Consider the following 23,890-nt stretch of genomic DNA (forward strand, 5'->3'; position numbering starts at 1 on the left):
ATCACTACCTGGCCCATACACAACAACTTCTAAAACCCTAATAGTTTTACAAGAAACACTAATTAATAGCTGCATCTTCGATTTTAGCTTTTTCGTCTGGAATTTTTCATCATCTGTACAGCAGTCTGTTCATTTTTCCTTCAAGGTATCTACTGACTTCCAATTATAAGAGGTAATGTTTTTAGCTGTCAAATCACATCACCTACCATCTCATTATAATTTGTAATTGAATTAATTGTCTTTGCTTACATTATTACATCTGTAAATAAAATACATAAAATGCTGAACCAAAAGTATAGCATAATTTTGCTTTCTTTTCATATAACTTTGCTCTCTTTATATTTACTATCCACCATTTTGTGCTTGATTAGTATTCTATGTACCTACTGTCTGTTCATCCATATAGTCAAACTTTCTTCTCAATATATTCAATTATATGAAGGAAAGCTGTTTGATTTTGATTAGTTTTGTTTTCTATCTTTTATTTTTTTTTTCTGATCTTGTTTTGAGTTGTCTTGTTTTATTTGTTTTTAAATAGGGGTTTCCCCCATACAGCCCAAGCTAGTCTGGAATTTGCTATGTAGCTCAGACTAGCTTCAAATTCAGTATCTTCTTATTTCAGACTCTGGTATTCTAAAATTATATCACTCTCTTTCTTCTTAAAAACACAGCTCCAGTAGCCTGCTACAAGGCTACAAAGTGGACAGTTAGATTTGAGCCTAGTGCACACCATGGTCACAGAATTTCCCTTTATTATGTCCCAGGAACTCCCATCTGTATCCCACATTGAACCCCATTTCCTCATCACTGTGGTTCTCCTTCTATTTGCTTTTCTTCTTAGGGGGGCTTTTCCTTCAGTAGATTTCTGAGAAACGGGCATGGGAGGTGTCATTTTATATCTTGCATTATTATAAAATCAATACTTCTTCACACTCAATTCTTGAGTTTGGCTCAGTGAAGAATTTTAGAGAGAAAATTTTTAGTAGAATTTAAGACATTTCCTTATTTTCTATTTCCAGTGTTGGTATTACAAAGTGTTGGTACTAAGCAGGGGCGGTGGTGGCTGGTGGCGCACACCTTTAATTCCAGCAGTAAGGAGGCAGAGGCAGACAGATCTGAGTTCAAGGCCAGCCTGGTCTATGTAGTTTCAGGAATGGCTCCACAGCTACTAGGAAACCCTGCTGCAAAAAAACCAAAGCAAAGCAAAACAAAAAGGTTAGACTAGGAGCTGGAGAGAAAGCTCAGCAGTTAAAAGTACTCGGTGGTCTTGTAGAGGGCCCAGGTTCAATTCCCACCATCCACATGGTGGTTCACCAGCATCTTTTAACTTCAGTTCTAGGGAAATTTGACTCCTTCTTTTGATCTCTGAGTGCAGGAGGCATGTATGCATACATTCAGGCAGAACACTCATACATATAATATATAAATAAGCATTTTTAAAAAAGCTAAAATACTAGACTTTGTGGCACATGCCTATAATCCCAGTACTTGGGAAATAAGAGTAGGGGATCAGAAGCTCAAAGTCACCAGTCTGTGTTCCAGGAGACACTATCTCAAACAAACAAACAGCCCCCATACTGTTCATCTCTAATCCTTCATGATTACCTCTATATCCCCCATCTGGAAGCCGGCAGAATCTCCTCTTTAGGTATTCTGAAATTTCATAGCATCATGCCTCAGCAATGATTTTTTGGTTTGTTTCTACAAGGCCTAGTAACTGTTGAGCTTTTACATTCAGAGATGCATGTCTTGGAGAGTTTCTAACAAGTCTTCCTTTTTTTTTTCCTTTCTCATAGACTGCCATTTAGATACTAAGCTTTCAAAAATGATTCTCTACATGTTCTCACGGAATTGTACTGAGGAATGGGATGTCTGTCATTTCAAAGACAACATTACCCTCAACCTCCTTTGTAGATACATAAAACACACACACACACCTATGTATTTCCAACTACACAAGGGAAAGGAGTCCATTCTGCAATTAAACAGAAAGTACCAGTTTTATATTCTCATTAGTTATGACCTTCCTTATTAAAAGTTACATCTACATTTTAACCAAGAGTGAGCCCCCTCCCCCAGCTCTCATTCAAGCATGCTACGGTAGTTTCAGATCAGTCAAAACAGACTCTATACTGTGAGTCTTTATCTAATCTCACTATAAAACCAAGTATGAACTAGAATTCTATAATTATATACACTAAAGCCAGGCACAGTGATTCTAGGAAGAAGCAGGAGGACTGATGGAAGCCTGCAATCTACAAAGTGAGTTCCAACCCAGCCTGGTCTACATAATGAATTTCATGATCAGCCTGGTCTACACAGTAAGTTCCAGGCCTGCTAGAATGCAAAATGAGATTGCCCACCCACCGCAAGAAAACCAACAACGAATCAGATACATTAAGAAAAGCATATTAAAATAAAAATATTTTATCCATTATTATTGAAGTCAGATTATTCAATGCGACTGGATTCTAAACTGTGGACCACTTCTAATCTTTCCCATTAGAAATGGTTTACAGGTTGGGCACAGTCACTCATATCTCTAAGTCTAGTACTTGAGAGACAGGCAGGAGCTTTGCCATAAGTGAGAAGTCAGATTAGGGTTACTACACAGTGAGTCCCAGAGCCTGAATAAAGAGACATAGCCCTTAAAAGCAAACAAGCAAACAAACAAGGACAAGAATAAAGACAGAAATGAAGACACACAATAACCAACTGGTAGATTAGCAATCTGTCAACAACACCTAGTTCAACCAGAAAACCTAGTTAGACAGTTTCAACTCAAAGTAGTAAATCAGGTTGGCTGCATTCTTCTCCATAATCATCTCCCTCCCAATTTCTCATCTTTTATTTATTTCTCAACATAAGACAACTGGAAAGAGATCTGCAGCACCAGCCCCTCCAGCTATCACCTTCATCTCTCAGTCTCCATTCCATCATGCTGATTACACTACGCTCTCAAAAGATGACAAAATATTGTGATTATATGTAAACAGAGATTCCATTTTCCTTCAAGCAATGTACAAACTTAACATTCTGAAAGGGTTACCATGGTTTCACTTCTTGATAGATGATTTATACGTCATTCCCATCTATGTCCTACCACATTTTATAAAACATATGGATATAGGCTTCAGAAAGCTCCTTCTTGTTAACATGAATACTAAAAATAACAAATCTAACTTACACTGTTTTAAAATTTGGACCCAGTATTAAGTTTAGTTTAATTTAAAATTCTAGAATTTAAAACACTAACACATTGACCAACTTCATGTGCAGAGACAAGAAAATATGGTTCTCAATTAAGGAAAATGCTGCTCTGTCATGGCTCGAATAAGTTCTCCTAGTGCCTGCCTTTCCCCAAGGCCTAAGCTGCACTGGGACCCTACCCCTCATCTCTAGCCAACCTGTAACAGACTCACCTTCCGACTCACCAACTGCTCAGCAACCCACCCATCAGCAAGAATTAGGTAAGTTTCTCCTTTGATCTGTGAAAACATTTCCCTGAGTCTGAGGAAGCAATCTTTGAGTGTCCGACACTCCTCTGGTACTCTTGGAGGAGAAGGTGGCTCGGAACACAACCCTCTTCACCTGACCCCATTCCCAGATCCTTGGAGCTGCAATAATGCAGATTCCTTAGGCCAAACCAGAATCTGCAGCCCTTCTGCCCTCTTCTCCCATCTTCCCCTCACAGCAGATCAAAATCTAGAGCAAAGCTGTATCATTTTCCTGAGAAAACCCTTCCCGGCTGGACACAAGTTTTAACATTTCTGTTGGGAAAGCCTCCTCTTCAGAGCTGCCTGTAATCCCACAGCTCCTCTATTAGGACCCCATTCCCAACCCTTTCCTGTAGATGAGACCCTCCTACTGGAGCTCAGATTCTGTTCTCTCCTCACCCCTGTGAAAGCCCTAGCAACAGGCACCAACAGCTAGCTTAGTCAGGCTGAGCACCTGATCTCCGCTGAATGTGGTGATGACCACAGTTTGGTCCTCATTCAATCCTCTGAGTCCTGAGGACACTCACTACTACAGGCTGCAGTGACATCTTCCTTCTCTCATTCACAAGACTGTGACTTCCATACCCTCCCATTCCCCCTTGGGATGCCTCTTAGAAAACCTCTAGCCTCTACACTTTGCACCCTACCTGAAGGGACCTAATTTATTCACTTTTGCAATAAAATTTGGCTTCAATATCCAAATATTTGGATTGAGATAATCAATCCAAAAGGTCACCTAATGACACCTTCCTAGATCCTAATATTATTTGGGACTTTTACTGTAAGAGATTAGGGAAATGAAAAGAGAGTTCCCACTCCCTATTTCTCTTTTCTCTGCTTCAAGCCCTATTTTTGTCTTTTCTACTCCTCCGCTACACACACACACACACACACACACACACACACACACACACACTGTGTAAATCTTTTTCCTGTCTTTTAAGTTACCACTGAAAGATAGGTAAGTTTGTTGTAAGGTGGATGCCAGGAGCCTGACCTAGCAGTACCGGAAGACACCAGAGGAGTAGGTCAGTTCCAACACGCACACACCCTGCACACACTGGCTGGTGCATCTCTAACTTCCCTCCCACAGTGTCCTCTGTCTAGGAGCCAGAACTGAAGCTCCTCCTAGCTGAGGCCCAAACCAGATGATTCTTCCTCTATTTTTGATCACACTAATAAACCTCCTCCTTATCAGCTTCAAACAGCAGTGCTTTCTCTTCCTCTCCAGTCTCTCTGGTTTCCCTTTATTCCTTCTCAGAGACATGCTGTCCATCCAGTCAGGGTCAAGGTAGTCCCCAATCAGGACCCTGAATGGACTTACAATATCCAAGAAGGCATCCTTGCTAAGGATCAATTTGTAATCTGTCTCCTGGCTGATCTTCGCAAGGCCACCCTTAAAACAATAACATATGAAAAAACCTGAGTCAATTCCTAGACCACCTCACAAAGGCCCTCTTAGAATATACCAATCTAGATCTCCAGACCCTAGATGGAAAAGAACTCCTTATGACCTACTTCTTTTCCCAGAGTTCCCTAATACGAAGTCTCTTAAACATCTAGAGAAAGGACCTAGATGTCACAGGCAGAAGTCTTAGCAGATGCCTTTAAGGTGTATAACAGGAGAGATAAAAAAGCCTGAAAAGGGGGCTGGAGAGATGGCTCAGTGGTTAAGAGCACTGGCTGCTCTTCCAGAGGTCTTGAGTTCAATTCCCAGCAACCACATGGTGGCTCATAACCATCTGTAATGAGATCTGGTGCCCTCCTCTGGCATGTGGGCATACATGGAGGCAGAATGTTGTATACATAATAAATAAATAAATCTTGAAAAAAGAAAACGCCTAGAAAAAAAATACCTAATGCTAGCAAAGGCCTTTGACAGACCATAACAACTACCCAGCTTCCTGGACTCCCAAAGCCTGAGAATCTCTAGGTTCCTGTTTCAAATGCAGTCAAGAGGGTCATTGGTCTTGGGCCTCTGTGAACCACATAAATCACCCAGACCATATCCAAGGTGCCATCAGGAAGGATACTGGGGTGTTGACTGTCCCCATGTTTCTCATGGTATGAGGGCATCTGATGTGGGAGTCCCCTCTGTGTGCTGTGAGTAATATTAATGAATAAAGAAACTGTTGATAGGGCAGAGCTTAGGTAGTCAGGGAAAACAGAACTGAGTGCTGGGAGAAGGAAGGTGGAGAGAGAGCTGTCATGGATCTGCGGCCAGAGATAGATGCACTGAAACTTTGCTGGTAGGCCATGACCTCGTGGTGATATACAGATTAATAGAAATGGGTTAAATTAAGATGTAAAAGTTAGTCAATAAGAAGCTAAAGCTAATGGGCCAAGCAGTGATTTAATTAATACAGTTTCTGTGTGGTTATTTCGGGGCTGGGCAGCTGGGAACCAAATAAGCGGCACCTTCTCCAACAGGCATCAAGCCCAGACTGCCCTTTTCTGACCACCTAGATCTGGCTGGCCATGGACGATGCGGGAGGATCAAGCTCTCTTGACCTGATCACTGTCATCTCTGACTGGAAGCCTTGGGTAGTTATCACAGTACCAGGGCCATCTATCCACTCCTTCTGGACACTGGAGACCACCAACTTAGTTCTGACAGCATTTTAGGAACCCACATCTTGGCAGGGTAGGGTGACAGTTTTACCAGCCTCACCAAATCCCACCAAATATATCACCCAGGCTCAATACCCACACTCACTCACTCACTCACTTTCTCACTTTCTCACTTTCTCTCTCTCTCTCTCTCTCTCTCTCTCTCTCTCTCTCTCTCTCCTTCCCTCCCTCCCTCCCTCCCTCCCTCAGGGGACTTAGGCCTCTTATCTTTGACCTTTGACCTCCTTTATCTATCTATCTATTTATTTATTTATTTTTGGTTTTTCAAGACTGGGTTTTTCTGTAGCTTTGGAGCCTGTCCTGGAACTAGCTTTTGTAGACCAGGCTGGCCTCGAACTCTCAGAGATCCACCCGCCTCTGCCTCCCAAGTGCTGGGATTAAAAGCATGTGCCACCACTGCCTGGCTATCTTTGATCTCTTAAATAATCTTCTGCAATCTTTCCTTGTCCCCTTTCCCTCAGAGCTACCTGATCTATCTCTTAGTACCCTCCTGGGCCTATATGCTGCAGATTTTCCTTGTCTCCCAAAAAGAGGTATCTGCTAAATCTCCCAGCTTCCTTAAGCCCTTCAAGGCCTCTGTGATCTTGTCCCTCTGGGAAGTCTCAGAGCTTCTCGATGCCCTCTTGGGCTTCCCTCTTGCCTCTCAGTTCCCACTTGGAACTTACAGAAACTCCCTCCAGTGGAGTTCGTTTTGCAACCCTTCCTCTCTTCCTCTACTGACTCGGATTTTATTAAGGCCTCACTCTGTTACTACAAACAAAAGAGAGAGGTGGTCTTTGTCTCTTCCTCAAAGAGGAATGCTGCAACTATGTCAACCAGTCAGGTGTAGTAAAAGACAGGATTGACAACACCAGATGGATCTACAAAATGTAAAAAATTTCGTGCATCTGGCCAGTGGCCCATTGAAAGTCCAATATGAAATTAAATACTATCCTTCTTAGCCCTTTCTCTTCTTAATCCTACTAGTCGAACCCTGCCTTATAAACTTGTCTAAATTTCCTCAATAGAGTCAAAAGATTTCTAATCTGGCTACAGAGCCAGAGGCCAGTAACTCCCAACTATACCCTGATGGTGAAGAATCAAGATCGCTCAAAGGACCTTGAGGCCTCTATTCAACAGAAAGTAGTCAAATTATAACATTGTCCCTCTTTCCTGTAACCTGGTTGTTTATCAATAGTAAACAAAAAGGGGGAATGTAAGCCCTGCCCTGAGGACCTCCAACTTCCAGGTTTCACTCACAAGACACTCTAACTGCCCTAAATGCTGGACCCAACCATCCCACTCTACAGAGTAAACTGTCCAATCTCTGGACATCAAATCCCACCAATTTCCATCCTGGAAAGCTTTTCTTACACACACACACACACACACACACACACACACACACACACACACACCAAGAAACTCTATAAATTCTCTATCGTGTATAGTTCTCCGCTGTTATCTCTGAACACCACCCGCCTTGATTTTTTTCCCCTCCTAATAAATCTCTTGTGTAGGGTTTGTGGTGCAGCGTGACTTTGTGGTATTCCTCGGCTCCCAACTCCCAGGATACCTTTCCATCTGAGCTGTAATGCTTATAGATGTGCTATAAATGTTTCTTACATGGATGTCCAGGCATTTACTCCATACAACGAAGAAGGGAGTTTGGGAAGGATCAAGAGAAGAGCATGAGAATACACCATGCTAACCCAACACCTACTGTGTGCCAGGATGGTAATACTATGTATAGGATTTGGATTTTGGGTTTGAACCCCAGGACTATAATAAAAGAGGACCAAGAAAAACCTACTAACTACAAATTAAATAGAAAATATTGGACTTTGTCTTATTTGGGGTTTCTATGGCTGTGATAAAACATCATGACCAAAAAGTAACTCCAAAGAAAAGGTTTTACCAGAAAGATGTTTCAAGGTCATCTTCAGTACATAGAGAACTTGAGAGCAGCCTGGGATTCCTGAGACCCTTTCTCAAAACAACAACAAAAGTAAGTTCAAGACCAGTTACAAAGTGAGTTTGAAGCAAGTTTGGGCTACATAAAATCCTATCTCAAAAAAACAAACAAAATTCACTGGTCTAACTTCAATTCCAATTGGTCTTTTTACTCATACATGATATTATAAAACCATGCTCTTGTTATTTAAAAAACGTTGAGTTCAGCTAAGTATGGTGGCAAACACCTAAAATCCTATAGCATTTGAGGCAGGAAGGTCAGGAGTTCGAGGTCACACTGAGCTACAAGACCAGCCTAGGCTACACGAAATCCTGTGTCAAGACAAATGAGAGTTCACCAAGTTCCACACTTCTTCAAACATTGATGCAGCTCATGACTGTCATACAACATAACACATTCATATCACACCAACCGCATCAAAGGAGTCGAGTATGGAATCTGTCAAACTCACAGTGGCAAATGCAGTAGTTTTCCAAAATTCAATTTCCCCTTGAGAGCTCAAATTTTATCATTAGCAATGAATACTGTCAGTTGTTTTCCTTGTAATGACAGGCTCACTTTATTTTCAAGAAAATGTATGCCAAATATCCATTCTATATAACCATACTTTGCCAAGCAATTACTTCAAGTAAAAATAGCATTCCACTTAGAAAGGCAGCTAGTTTAATTTGTACTCAATGACTGCACAGGTTCTTTTCTAAGCTAACTAACCATCAGGCCTGCTATCAGTAAAAGCATTTCCAACAGCAGGCTCTAGGAGTTAAGCAAAGGCGGAATAGATGACAAATCACTAAGTTTTATTGCCTAATCAAGGGCATTAAATGTAACCAGTCAGTCTTCCTGACAATCCCCACTCTGAGTGTGTGTGTGTGTATGTGTGTGTATGTGTGTTTGTAGAATCAAACTCAGGATCTTGGGAATACCAGGCAAGCGCTATACTACCAAACCACATAACCTACCCAGTTTGTTTGATTTTTAAAAGCATTTATTTTTTTTTTTAATTCTAAGAGTTTGGTGATGGGGAATACACTACTAGTATAACTCAGTAACACCACAGTATTGATCACACTAAGTCACAATAGCTTTACTCACCACTGATGCTATAATTGTCAGCATGCCAAACAATGCCAACTAGTACTGGAAAAATGGTTTTGACATGGAGATACCCAGGGAAACACCAGGACACCGAGAAACAAACTCTGAGATGGTATTGATGCATTTTATGCATAATCATAAAACACAGTTTTTGCTTAAATAATCAGACACTCAAGCTTATAGTCTAGTGCCTCACACATTCAAACATATAGATGACTGGAAGAATGTGAGCTACTTCATGTACTAGCTATCACACTACAAGCCAAGTTCTAAGCCAGAAACATGTTTTGTTTGATATGATGTGTCCCCCATGGACTCTTGTTGTTTGGAGGCAGTACTATTTTGGAAACTGGTGGGAATCAAAAGGGTAGGGCCTGACAGAGGAAGTCAGATATGGGAGCTTCTTTGAAGGGTGCCTTGTCCCTGGTCCCCTCCTCTCTCTGTTTCCTGGTGACCAGAAACAATGCTGCTCTCTCACCAGCTCCTGCCACCATGATGCTCTCTTCTCCACTACAGACCTACAGCAGTGGAGTACACGTGGGCTGAAACCTCCGAAACTGTGAGCCAAAGTAAACTTCCCCTCAGGCTGCTCATACCATGTTCTTTGTTAAGTGTCAAGAAGCCTGACTATTCCTCCTCATTCCCTTCCTTGGGTTCCTTGCAGGAACCTAGGTTTCACATCAATGCCTTTGCTATATTTATTTATCTATTTACTTATTTATTTTTGAAACAGGTGTATTTCTGACTGGCCTGGAAATCATTACATATGTAGACTACACTGACCCCGAATCCAGTTGCCTTGGCCATCTGAGTGTAGGTGACCAAAGCACACCACCACCCAGTCACAAGGATTTTAAAATACTGCAAAAGCATTCACCTCATACATATGTGTAATTACATGTCAAATAAAAAAACCACTATAATACAAATAAAACACCTTAAAAACAGGAAAAACAAATAATCTTTAGAAAGATTTGAAATTTAAAAAAGTGCCAAGCAGTGGTGGTGCATGACCTTAATCCCAGCACTTGGGAGGCAGGCAGATCTCTGTGAGTTCAAAGCCAGCCTGGTCTACAGAGTAAGTTCCTAGACAGCTAGAGCTACACACAGAAACCCTATCTTGGAAGGAAAGAAGGGAGGAAGGGAGGGAGGGAGGAAGGGAGGGAGGGAGGGAGGGAGGGAAGGAGGGAGGGAGGGGGTGGAGAGCTGGCTCAGTGGTTAAGAGCACTAATCGCTCTTCCAGAAAACCCGGGGTTCAATCCCAGCACCCATATGGCAGCTAACAACTGTTTGTAATTCCAAGATCTGACACCCTCACACAGACACACCTGTAGGCAAATCACCAATGCACACAAAGTAAAAACAGATAATCATAAAAATTATATAAATTATGCTACTATATATAGTACAGATCAATTTATGTACTTATACACACATTTTATAAACACGAGGCCCTTCTACAAGCTGAGTTTTGTTCAAATATACATAAATACACATATAATAAATTATAAATTTAAAGATACTGCCAGGCGGTGGTGGCACACACCTTTCATCCCAGCATGTGGGAGGCAAAGGCAGGTGGATCTCTATGAGTTCGAGGCCAGCCTGGTTTACAAAGTGAATTCCAGGACAGCCTGGGCTGTTTCACAGAGAAACCCTGTCTCAATAAATAAATAAATAAGTAAATAAATAAATAAATAAATAAAAATAAAAAATTTAAAGATACACACTTAAGGCAAGTAGAAAAAAAATGAATAGAAGCCAGGTATAAGTAGCCACAAATCATACAAAAAAAATTTACAGATACACACTTAAGGCAAGTAGAAAAAAATGAATAGAAGCCAGGTATAAGTAGCCACAAATCATACAACTCCATATGAAATACCAAAATAGGCAAATCTACAGACAAAGTATAGATGAGCAGTTGTCTGTAACTGAGGCCAAAGTAATGCGGAGAGATGGCTGTGACAACTGAAGATGCAATTTCTCTAGGGTGAGAGAAATCCTACAACTGACTGCAGTATTAATTGTACAACTTGGAGAATAAACACAAAAAGCAATTAAGTTAACTCTTTAAATGTGTGACCTGTACAGTACTAAATTGCACATGATTCTATTAACACTTTCCCCACTCACCTAAACATGAACAAACACAAATAAACTCGGAATGTTACACTAATAATCCCAGTATTCAAGTAGGCTAAGGCAATAGATTCCAGGCCAGCCTGGGCTACATAGTGTAAACTCAACTTAAAGTGTACTTTATAAATTATCCTGGGGACTGGAGAGGATAATTCATAACAAGAGCACTTGTTGCTCTTGCAGAGGATCTGCGCTCAATTCTCAACACACACACAGCACCTCACAATCACATGCAACCCCAGTTCCAAGGTATGCAATAGGTATACACATGGTGTACGTATGTGCATGCACGCAAAACTTCCATACACATAAATAAATAAATAAATCTCAAAAAAAATATACCCCAGACTTAATACAATTCTGGTTAATCTCAGAAGTAGCATGGGAAGAATAAAGATATGACACTCTAGAAACACTGCCATAGCAGAAATGAGCATCAGCCTGGTTCCTGACAAGAACAAACAGTAACATAATTTGTTAAGCTGAAAGATAGTATGCATCTACTGGATAGTGACAGCCAACAATAGAGCAAATGAACAACTCCGTATCCAGTTACGAGCTTCTGCTGTAGCTGAGAAAGCACAATACACATAAAGCAGACTGAAGTCAAACTGGACAGAGTCCTGAGTATCAGACCCCAGAGCTGAGAATGGTTGTCCTATAGGAAGTCATTGAAGTTTTTTTCTTTCATTTTGTTTTGCTCATTGCTTTGGGGATATTTTTTACTTTTTTTTTTTTTTTTTTTGGTGGGGAGGAATGGGGGTGGGAATGAGACAGGGTCTTTCTACATAGCCCTGGCTGTTCCAGAACTCACTATATATACTATATAGACCAGGCTAGTTTAGAACTCAGAGACTTGCCTCTGTCTCCAAAATGCTGGGATTAAAAGTATGTGCCACCACACCCAACTCCACTGTAAATTTATATAGATAGGAGTCACTGTGAAAGAACTATTTGTGTGAAATTAACATGGCAACAAGAAAGAGAAACTGAAAGCAAGAATAGCAGGAAAGGTAAGAAAGTGAAGTTCTCAAATATAGGCGCATCTCCACCAGCACTGTCAGTATCTGGAACTGGTTCCCGTTCAAAAGGTTTACACTTCTTTTATTTACTTGATCTAAGAAAAAACAGGGGGGACAAAGATGATTTCTTCAAAAAAAGTCTGACGGAAAGGCTCTGAGTGATTGCCTTTTCATATGAGACACTGAAACCACAAGTGGAGGGCTCAGAAACACCTGATGAGGAGGGGAGGCAGAGGAAGGATTAGCAAAGCACAGGGCAGCTATGCTAGTGTGCTATTCACCCTATGCATGGGAGGGAGCTGTATCCTGATAAAGCCTCAAGCTGACCCCACAGGGCACTGGAGTGGCTGCCCTTACAGTTGGCTGTGCACAACGTGGGAGCTAGGCTCTCTGTTTACCCCAGGGGTCTTCTGTGAATCACTACCTAATCATCTAAAGTCAAAGCACAAATCCCAAATCACTCACACTTATAGAACAAAACTAAATACTTCAAAACTTCTGCCGCCTACTCAGAAAGAACTCTAATGGAGAGCAAATTCCAACAAATTTAGAACACAATCCAGTCCACAGATTAGCTTCATCACATGTTCCTTCCCGGTTTTGCAGACTTTTCAGACACTGTAGTGTTCTGCCAGGGGTGGTAGCACACACCTGTAGTCTTGGCATTCGGGAAGCTGAGGAAAGAGGATCCTGAATTTAAGACTACTAGCCTGGACTACATGGTCTCAAAAAAGAAAAAGCATTCATAACTTACATGTGTACTTATTAATTACCCTAACCCAAGAAGGTTTCTTCTTAAAATAGAAAAATATTTCCACAGCATATGTAACCTTTCCATAACCAGCTCCTCCAAACAGCATTACCTACCAATTTAAAACCATGGCAACCCTGATTTTACATTAAAAAATGGGAAGTTGTTCTCATTTCCACTTGCTCTATATTAATGTTCAATAGAGTTTCAACATGCCATTTAAAACTGACATGCACCCAATATACAAAACTCACAATATTTGATTACTTTAATATAATTTCCAAAATCAAACGTACTTGAAATCAATTAGATATGCCACATCATCAAGTACATTCTTTATCAAATGCTCTGATTCTGATGCACTGTTTGCTGACATTTTGTAAAATCTCTCTATGCCATCACTTAGTAATCTTACCTGACACATAAAAGACATTAAGAACAATGAAGGTAAAACAAAAAACAAGCTAAGAGTTACTAATTCTCTTCACTTGAGACACCTGCATCAGAAAAGCTTCTACACTGCTCTCTACAGCTTGAAAGTCTGTGCTGTTAACATTAATCACATTTGCAAAGTTTTATACAAGGCTGTCAAGGCATGAAAATCACAAGGGTTCAATTCCGGCCCCTCCCCAACCAAAAAAAAAACAATGTTGAGTTACTACAGAAATAAAATACAAAGTGACCTGGATCCATATCTACAAACTTAAAAGGCTTGTCACAAAAATAACAGATTACAAATAAAGAAATATCAACTGTGGATGCAGCTGCCTAACATTCAAGATGCTTGACTTCAATTCCCAGCACAACATACCGGGTCTGCCTAGAAGTCCAACACTGGGGAGGTGGAGAGAAGAATGAGGTGTTCAAGGTCATCCTACACTACTAGGGAATCTAAAGTCAACCTGGGCTACTTGTGACATGTGTGTGTGTGTGTGTGTGTGTGTGTGTGTGTGTGTGTGTGTTTAGTATGTATGCCAGGCATGGTCTACAACTTTAATCCCATCGATGGGAAGGCAAACGCAGGTGGATCTCTGGGAGTTCAAGACTAGCCTGTTCTACACAGCAAGTTCCAGGACAGCCAAACCTACATAACAGAGAGACCCTGCCTCAAAATAAATAAATAGATAATAACAATGTTTTACTATTGTTATCCCTTTTTGTGATATAGTAATGCACCTACAGTCACAGAAGGTCTAAATAAATAGATTTCTAGATGTTAAATCACAGTGTTCCTGAGAAATGGAATTATAAGTGCCATTTTTTCGTCTTCTTTTTAGCATTTTATTAAAGTTTCCTCAGCAAAATATTAATTGTAAAAATTGGCTAGCTTTAGTTAGTTGGAGGTTAGTCTTAGGTACATAGTGAGATTCTTAGTCTCAAAAAAAAAAAAAAAAAAGGAAAGGGGGCTTGGAGAGATGGCTCAGTGGTTAAGAACTAGCTGTTCTTCCAGAAGCCAGAATTCTATTCTAGGTACCCGCAACGCAGTGGTTCACAACCATCTGTTAACTCCAATTCCAGGGGATCTAACACCCTCTTTCTGGGCTCTGTGGATACTGCATGAACGCTGTGCATAGACATATAGACATACATTTAGGCAAACATTCAAAGGCATAAAATAAAAATAAAATCTCAAAATTAAAAAGGAAATAATGAATTTGTATGACTCCAACTAACATACTCCAAATATTTTGTAAGAGAGATTTGCAAAACCAGGCATAGCGGTACTTACCTTTAATCCCAGCACTCTGGCAGCAAAGGCAAGCAGCTCTTTATGAGTTCAAGGACAGTATGGTCTACATAGTGACTTACAGGCCAGCTAGGGCTATATAGTGAAACCTTGTCATTAAAAAATGGCAACTTTAAAAAAAAAACATAGGGAGTATCCCCCGAAAATACCCTTGAATATAGCAAACAGAGGAAACATGCTAGCAACACTACAATTCTTTGTGAGCTAGGTACCTAAATACCTCCAGGACTGCCCTGGCATCTTTGAGGAGGCCTACAGAGGTAAGCTTTGAAACCAAAGACTCAGATGCAAGTTCTTGCCACCAATGTTGGTAAAATTTGCCTTTTTCTAGGCTTCCTTACCTCATATATCACTCTATTTCAAAGAACTATTGTAAAGAGCAAATGATACAACGTGAGGCAGTATAAACTGAGCAAAACTACACAACTAAGATGTCAGTATTCTTCAAACAGTAGAAGATAGTAGAGCATAGTGGCTTATGCCTATCATCCCAACACTTGGGATAGAAGCAACGTCAGGAGTTCAAAGTCATCTTTAGCTACACAGTTTAAGGACAGGTGAGGCTACATGAAACAACTATCTCAAAAAATAAATGCTTAACAGCTGAACACTTAAGAAAACAATACCATCAATTCTGTGATGTAATAAAGCAAGTTCTTGTTTTAGTAGGCTATATCTTATAAAATCCTACTTTCTGAGATAGATACTTATTCCTAGATCCCACTACAACTACAAACCACTTTATTTTTTTTTTTAATCCCTAGTTACCAGCATGAAAGGGTACAAATTACATTGAAATCAAAAGCCTCAGCATGAACCCTGGAGCAGCATGCTGATGGAGTTCACCAGGAGAGAGCCAAGGTTAATCAGCTATGGACTCACTACTAAGGACTACTGCAATCAAAAGGGATTACAAGACACTCATTTAAGAGAAAGACAATGCAGTCACCCGGAGAAAACCACCAAGGAAAAGGCGGCAATATTTCAAAACACTTACATGAAATACTTAAAAACTAAAGTGTTTCTCAAATTGTTTTAAAATACTGTTCCCAAGAAGTGACATAAAACAAAAGCCATCTAAATGCAACCCTTCACGAAAGCAAGTCAGAGAGATTAAAATCAAATCCATGAATAAAATGTCAGATTTACTTGCCTCTATGTAAAATAAAAGCAGACAAATTACACCACAGAGATCAAAATGAAGTGGTTATTTGTTGAAAATAAAGAGACAGATATGACAACAAAATTTACTGATCTGCTTACACAGCAGACACTTATAAAAGTATGGCTTTCCTTCTCATTGGATTCCATTATTTACTCCTTGAAAGCAATGAATCCTCCCCTCCTACTGTTCTCCTGTGAGTTAAAATACCAATATAACTTATGTTGAGTTTTAATGCAAAAAACATTTGTTAAGAAAAAATAATAGCTTTGGAAGGTGAGTGTGGCTGCTCATGCTGACATTCAGCATTCTGGAAACTGAGGAAAGGTTGTCAATTACAGGCTTCAGAACTACAAGGTGAGTTCCTCTCAGTAAACGCAAAACGTTTATTTTTATTTGTTTTTTCTTAGTTTAGGGCAGCAGTTCTTAACCTGTGAGTTGAGATGCCTTTGGGGGTCAAATGACCTTGTCACAGGGGCTGAATATCAGATATCCTGCATATCAGATATTCATATTACAATGCATAACAGTAGCAAAATTATATTTATAAAGTAGCAAATAATTTTATGGTTGGGGGTCACCACAACATGAGGTACTGTTAAGAAAGCATTAAGAAAGTTGAGAACCACTGGTTTAGAATGTTTGTATTGTTTCCTTTTGCTATAACCTGATTTATTTTCTAGATAGTCTTACTATATAACCCAGGCTGGCCTAGAACTCACATTCCTCCTGTATCTCAACCTTCTAAGTACTAAGATTAAAGGCATGGGAGTCTTCTGAAAGAAATTACTTTTTTATTTTTATCTTTATTATTACTATTTTTCTTTGGTTTTTTTGAGACAGGGTTTCTCTGTGTAGCCCTGGCTTTCCTGGAACTTGTTTTGTAGACCAGGCTAGCCTTGAACCCAGAGATCTGCCTGTCTCTGTCTCCCAAGTGCTGGGATTAAAGGAATATGCCACCACTACCCAGAATATTTAAACTATTAAACTATTAAACTATTTTTAATCTCAGCAGTCCAAAGGCAGAGTCAGTAGGATCTCTGTGAGTTAGAGGTCAGCCTGGTCTACAAAGCAAGTTCAATGCCAGCCAGAGCTACAGAGATCTGTCTAAAAAACAAATCAGAGGAGCTACAATGAAACTATCAAGTTATCATTCCCAAGATCTCCTGGTCTGCACACTTGAAGGGTCTTCACCTTCACAGTCTCAAAAGAAGTGACTTGTGGGTATTCCCCTAAAGAAAAATTAAACTTTTCATAAGTAAAAGTGCACAGAGAACTTATTTTGATACGTATGACTCACAATCTCGTTTATATTGGCAATATCTTCAAGCTTGCATTATTCCTACAGGGAATACAGATCTGCTTTTCCCATCTGATCTTTGCAGAATCACTAGATTTAAATGGATTCACTAAAAGGGCCATTAGGAAAAGAGTTATGAATACAATCCACAGCATAGTCAAATGTTGGATGTGAAATGGGATAAGGAAAAAACAATCAGTATTTTCTCAGTGGCTTCCATAAATTAGGTACTTCCATTTAAAAATAAAAAAGTAGGCTTTTTCTCACTCTAATTGTTATTTGGATTTTCCCCTATTCTGTTAGATATATGATATTTACCTCCAAAAAACTCTCTCTCTCTCTCTCTCTCTTTCACACACACACACACACACACACACACACACGAGCACCTGTGCGCACGCACAACCTGAAGAAATATTTCTGAAAGGAGTATCTTCCAAACTTCACTGCACAAAAAAATTGTATGCAATCTTAAGTAACTATGGCAGGCATTCTTGTTAGCACTTCTACTCTCCAAAAAGACCAGTAAACCTAACCACAATGAAGCGTTAACAAAACTTTTAACACAGCTATTACCAACCAAGTATCACAGCTCCTCAAGTCTCAGGCACATACAATGGCACACCAACAGAAACATAAAAGTGGAAAACAAGTCCTCTAGAAAACTAGAAGCAGTGAAAAATGGAAACCAGTATTAGAGAAATACCATTTCCCATAAACATTCAGTGTCTGTATGATACTGGCTCATTTTTGTAAAGAGAAACTTTACCTAGCAAGATTCACTCCAGGGATCTCATCTATCCCCAAAAGGCACTTTCCTTTCTCTTCTTTTCTTTCCTTTCTGTCTCTATTTTTTCCAAGACAGGATCTTAACTATGTAGCCCTGCCTATCCTGGAACTTACTCTGTAGACCAGGTGGCCTCAAACTCAGAGATACCTTTCTGCCTCTGCCTCGCAAGTGTTGAAAACTGAAAGAACAAAGAAAGCCATCTCTCAGCAAGCATATGCTTTTCTCACAAGCTTTTCAGTCTTACTGCATGATCCACGAAGAAAAGACCTGGCTAGTTAATTTTCAAACAGACTCCTAACAAAATTAGTATTAAGAGGCAAAGACAATAAGATCCTGGCAGTGATGGTGTACTCCTTTAATCCCAGCACTAGAGAGGCAGAGACAGGTGGATCTTTGAGTTCAAGACTGGTCTGGTCTACAGAGCAAGTTCCATGACAGCCAGGTCTATACAGAGAAACCTTGTCTCCAAAAACAAAACATACTAAAACAAACAACAAAAAATATGACAGTATCACCGTGACTGCTAAAGAATATAAAACACACATACTTGAGCTCCAGCTTTTTGTCTGTTTGGGTCTTTTGATTTTGTGGGTTATTTTCGGGGAGGGAGAAAAGGATAGGGTTCCTCTGTGTAGTCCAAGCTGCCCTGGAACCCACTCTGTAGATCTGGCTGGTCTTGAACTCAGAGATCCTTCAGCCTCTGCCTTCCCAGTGCTGGGATTAAAAGCATGTGCCATCATTAGTAAAGTTGTTTTTTTTTTTAACTGTAAGTTGATTATCTCCAAAATTTCAAATTTCTGAGGCTTCCTCAGTGAAGTCAATAGTCCGAAATTGGGATAAACAAATCTATATAAGTAGCGCATGGTGGTGGATGCCTTTAGTCCCAGCACTGGAGAGGCATAGGCAGGAGGATCTCTGAAAGTTCAAAGTCAGCATGGTCTACACAGTGAGTTCCAGGCCAATCTGTGCTACATTATACAACTGTCTTTTAAAAACAAACAAATAAAAGGAACTCTCAATTCAACATATTCTGTTTCAAACAAATTAGTAATTAGAAGTAAACTTAAAAGAACAAATACCCAAATATTGTACAAAGATCTTGTTTGTTTGTTTGTTTAGTTGGTTGGTTGGTTGGTTTGTCGAGACAGGGTTTCTCTGTGTGGCCCTGGCTGTCCTCAAACTCACAGAGATCCGCCTGCCTCTGCCTCCCCAAAACCGTGTACCACCACCGACCATAGTAAGCAGGTTTTGTTTGTTTGTTTACTTGCTTTTTGTATAAAGATCTTAATACAAAAATCTTGGAATGTTTAACACCGCAAAGTTACTAGGGAAAAAGGATATTCTAGTTAGGCTTTTCCATACACAAAAGTGCCCAGAAACAAACGTAGTGGTCTGCTTATTCTAGAAGTTATTTTATCATAATGGAGAAATAATATTTTTTATTGATTATAAAAAGAATTTCTAAATCCCTCTGAAGATTTACAATTGCATAGCCCAATCTCCACTCTGACAGAGATGTTAGTTCTCTGCTGAGCTATAACCAGCTGTTTGGTTCACACAACGCACAGGAAGCCAGAAAAGGGAATACCGTGTTCAGAGCTTCTAAATAATATGCGTTAGTTAAGAACTGCCTGCTACTAAACCAAAATTATTCAAGCGGAGCCCCATTTGTCACAATCCAATCATAAGGGTTCCACCAGCCCTCCCCCAACTGCTTGTGTAGTGGTATATCTGCTTCGGTAAAGAAGCCATCATCAGGTAAAGATTGGGGTGGGAGAAAAACCGGGGGAAAGGGGGCACCCTTTCATCTAATTTCGCGAGGCGTGAGTAATTGGTACAGTTGAGAGGAACGATGGAACATTCTATTTATTGGAGGTTGGAGTAGGATGGGAGGGGTGGGAGGACAATTTCGTTTAAATCAACATGGCCAGCAAGATGTCCCTAACAAACAAAAGGCAACGGGGGGGATATAAACACAAACCATTCACCTCCATCAGCTATAGCATCGCCATCATGGTGTGTGCAGATACCCCCAAGACTGCTCTCACCCGCCACACCAGCGACAGCAAGAGTAGAGAGGTGGCTGCATCTCCTCCACCGCTCCCAAATGCACACTTTTCCAGGGGGTTATTCACCCCCCACACCCACCCCGGTGGCCCGAAACCAAGAGGAAAACAGTAACGTCCCGCCCAGGCAGACCCAGGTTGTCTCTCTGCAACCTCTTAGCCGAACCCCCAACGCCGGCTCCGAGCTCGCTAAACTTTCCAAGAGCTTCTCCCCGGTGTCCCCAGTCGATCGCCCCAAGATCGCGCTTTCCCACTGGCCCGGCACCCACTGACAGGCGGGCAGCGTCGGCGAACGGGGCGGGGGCGCCTGGGCGCCACGGAGGGGCGGGGCGGCCGGAGCCAAGTTCCCGGGGGTCCGAGCGCAGCGCCTGACAGGAGCCCGGGACCGCGAAAGAGGAAGAGGAAGCGGCGGCGGGGCAGTTTTCCCAATCCCCCCCTTTCAAGCGCACCCTACCCCCCCAGCCCCTGGCTGCCCGTGGGGGGGGCGGGGAGGCGGGCTGCAAGGTGAGGCACCAGGGACCCGGGGACCGCCGCTGCCGCCACGTCCCGACTCACTCTCTCTTCGCCCCGCCACCCCCGCCAGAGGCGCCCACAACAATAACACGCCGGGGACGACCCGTCAGCGCCCCCGAGGCACCCGGGGCCCACGGCCCGCCGCAGCCAGGCCCCCTCCACAGAGGCCCGGAGCTCCTCTCCCGCCTACAACTCCAGGCCCGGGTGGAGCCCTGCCCGGGCGGCCCCCCCAGGGTCCGACCCATCCCCCCCGGCACCAGCGGCGCCGTCTCCGCGGCCGAATATTAGAAGTGAATTCGAGCTGCGCTTTACCTTTAGTTCCGCACTGTCCGCCATCTTGCGTCTGTCAGCGCAAGCGCAGTGAAGCTCGCCGGGGGCCGCGCTGGACCCTCCCCTATAGCTGGTTTGGCTCCGCCCCCGCCCCGCCCCTCAGCCTTCCCGTCCCGCCCCTGGCCTCCGCCCCGCTCCCGGAGCTCGCCGCCCCGCCCGGAGCACGCACAGCTGCTAGACCGGCACGTACTATTTAAATAATGGCGCCAAGCCGGGGTTTGACAGTTACTACCACCTCGGCCTCCCCGCCCCCACACCGGCCAGGCCGGGAGCGTCCCGGAGAGAGGCTGCAGCTGCGCTTCACTCTTAGGCTGTCCGCTTGAGCCTCTCTTGACAGAAGCCACGACGCCCCCCATCCGTTAGACGTTCGACACCTGCACCGTATGTGGGCCACAACTAGCCAGTTTCGTTGTTTCTGGGTTTATTGACGTAGTCTTTATGATGAAGCAGTGAGGTCATCAAAGGAAACATTCCCACGGTATCTTTTTTTTTTTTTTTCCGAGACAAGGTTTCTCTGTAGCTTTGGTGCCTGTCCTGGAACTAGCTCTTATGTAGACCAGGCTGGCCTCAAACTCACCTGCCTCTGCCTCGTGCTGAGATTAAAGACGTGTGCCACCACCGCCCGGCTCCCCACGGTATCTTTTACGAAATAAAAGCTCAGAGGAGAAAAGGGACTCGTTCATACAGTATTTAACAGGAGTGGCCAAAGACAAATTCTGCTGACATCCATTTGTCAGCTGGCCCTGTAAATTCAGAAATTAGGCAAGATCACTGTATTTTCGCTCCCGGGAAACGGATCTGTGAACTAATAAAGATATAATTACTAATGGTAATGAATAGCATTGGGACCCAAGGCTCACTATAAGAGAGAAAAATGGTGCCTGGCAGTGGTGGCACTCATCTTTAATTCCAGCAGAGACAGGTGGATCTCTGTAAATTCAAGGCCAATCAAAGAAGGAGGAGTGCCAGGACAGGCTTCAAAGCTACCAAGAAACCCTGTCTCAAAAAATCAAAGAGGATGGTTGATGGTGATGAATGCCTTTAATCCCAGAGCTTGGGAGGTTGAGGCAGTGGGGTCTCTGTGAGTTCAAGGGCAGCCTGGTCTACAAGAGCTAGTTCCAGGACAGGCTCCAGAGTTACAAAGAAACACTGCCTTGGGGCTGGAGAGATGACTCAGTGGTTAAGAGCATTGCCTGCTCTTCCAAAGGTCCTGAGTTCAATTCCCGACAACCACATGGTGGCTCACAACCATCTGTAATGAGATCTGGTGCCCTCTTCTGGCCTGCAGACATACACACAGACAGAATATTGTATACATAATAAATAAATAAATATTAAAAAAAAGAAACACTGCCTTGTGAAGGGAAAATCCAGAGAGAGAGAGAGAGATGGTTTGGGGGTTGTGCAAAAAGTTTTTTTTCCAACTACATTGATATTTAGACTTGAAGAAAGATTATTTCATGCCTACTCCTCTCTACTAAACACCTCTTCTCTTCTACTTCCTGCAAAATCCCAGCCTTTATTACTGAGGATCAACTTTTCACTATCAAAATTCTTTAAACGTTTGGGTTACTCTGAAGTGTCTCAGAATTCAAGAAGAAGGCCAGGTCCTGACCTGGGTTATTTTCACTCCCGTGTTCTTTTTTTTTTCTTTTTTCTTTTTTGTGGGGGCAGGTTTTGAGAAAGAGTTTCTCTGTGTAGCTTCGGTGCCTGTCCTAGAACTAGCACTTATAGACCAGGCTGGCCTCAAACTCACAGAGATCTGCCTGCCTCTGCCTCCCAAGTTTTGGAGTTAAAGTCGAGTGCCACCACCACCCAGCTAAACTTCCTTTGGATCCAAAATCACCTTTGGTTGTTACTCTATTTCTCTGCTTTCTTCACTGAATAAATTCATGAACATGATTCATTTTTCTACAGTACTTGTTCCCATTTCCTCAGTGGCATTGGCCTGTCAGCCTAGATTGCCTGCCAACCCCTTGACCACTTATCAAGATGGCTTTATTTACACCTTTGCAAAGCCCACTCTCAGTTCTCAAGTCTTATCTATGTTGGCTAGAGGGAACTGCTAACAGCTGATGGACTTGCTTTCTCTTGAAAACTATTTCTCCTGAACTTTCCTCCATATCACTGTCCCTGTCCTGACATTCCATTCCTACCCACTTCCTTAGGCAGTTCTCTCTCCCTCTTCCTCTCCCTCCCTCCCTCCCTCTCTCTCCCTCTCTCCCCTCTCTCTCCTGACTCTCCCATCCCCTTTCTTTCCAGGGTCTGTCTCAGTATGCAGCCCTGGCATTCTCTATTTGGCAGACTGGTCTTAAACTCCCAGAGATCCACCTGCCTCTGCCTCCCAGAGGAGTTAAAGGCGTGCGCCACCATGGCCAGATTTTGGCTTAATCTTTAAATAGTGAAGAATCTAGGACTCAGTCCATGATCTTTATTGAACCACCCAGAGCTATTGTTCAACTCTGACTTTTGGTCTATAATATATTGATTTTCAAATATCTGCAGTTTAGACTTCATCACCAAATCCTAATCCAGGCAGGCCTAGCGATCTGACTCCATTTGTCGATTGCTTGCCTAACTGCCTAATACACAAGAAGCCATGTAAACAGTTTGATCTCTAACACTACATAAAACTGGACATAGTGTTGCATGTCTGAAATCCCAGTAGTTGGGAGGTAAAAGATTAGGGGTTCCAGTTCCAAGCAAGCCTGGGATACATAAGATTCTATCCCAAAAGAAATAATTTATTTTATTATTATTATTATTGAGGAAATGGGTGTGGTAGTACAAACCTTTAATCCTAGCATTTCAGGCAAAGGTAAGCAGATCTCTTGTGAGGTTGAGACTAACCTGGTCTACATAGGAAGTATGTTCCAGGTCAGCTAGAGCT

General features: G+C 42.1%; 1 protein-coding gene across 3 annotated transcripts in view; it reads right to left on the reverse strand.

The window, feature by feature from the left end:
* Pias1 (protein inhibitor of activated STAT 1) overlaps nt 1-23,890 on the reverse strand; it is a 125,270-nt gene that overhangs the window by 93,210 nt on the left and 8,170 nt on the right. The window contains exon 1 of one of the 3 annotated variants that reach the window (XM_048423944.3): nt 20,983-21,083. The exons of 1 other annotated variant lie outside the window; for it this stretch is intronic. In XM_048423944.3, coding sequence (XP_048279901.1) covers nt 20,983-21,006 — 24 coding nt within the window. In that variant the 5' untranslated portion in view covers nt 21,007-21,083. Of the gene's footprint in view, nt 1-18,638; nt 18,787-20,982; nt 21,084-23,890 lie in introns of those variants that run through there. One more of the 3 variants, XM_085689207.2, reaches the window with a different exon arrangement.

The sequence above is a fragment of the Myodes glareolus genome, chromosome 4 (genome assembly GCF_982192425.1).
Source record: "Myodes glareolus chromosome 4, mMyoGla1.1, whole genome shotgun sequence".
NCBI lineage: Eukaryota > Metazoa > Chordata > Mammalia > Rodentia > Cricetidae > Myodes > Myodes glareolus.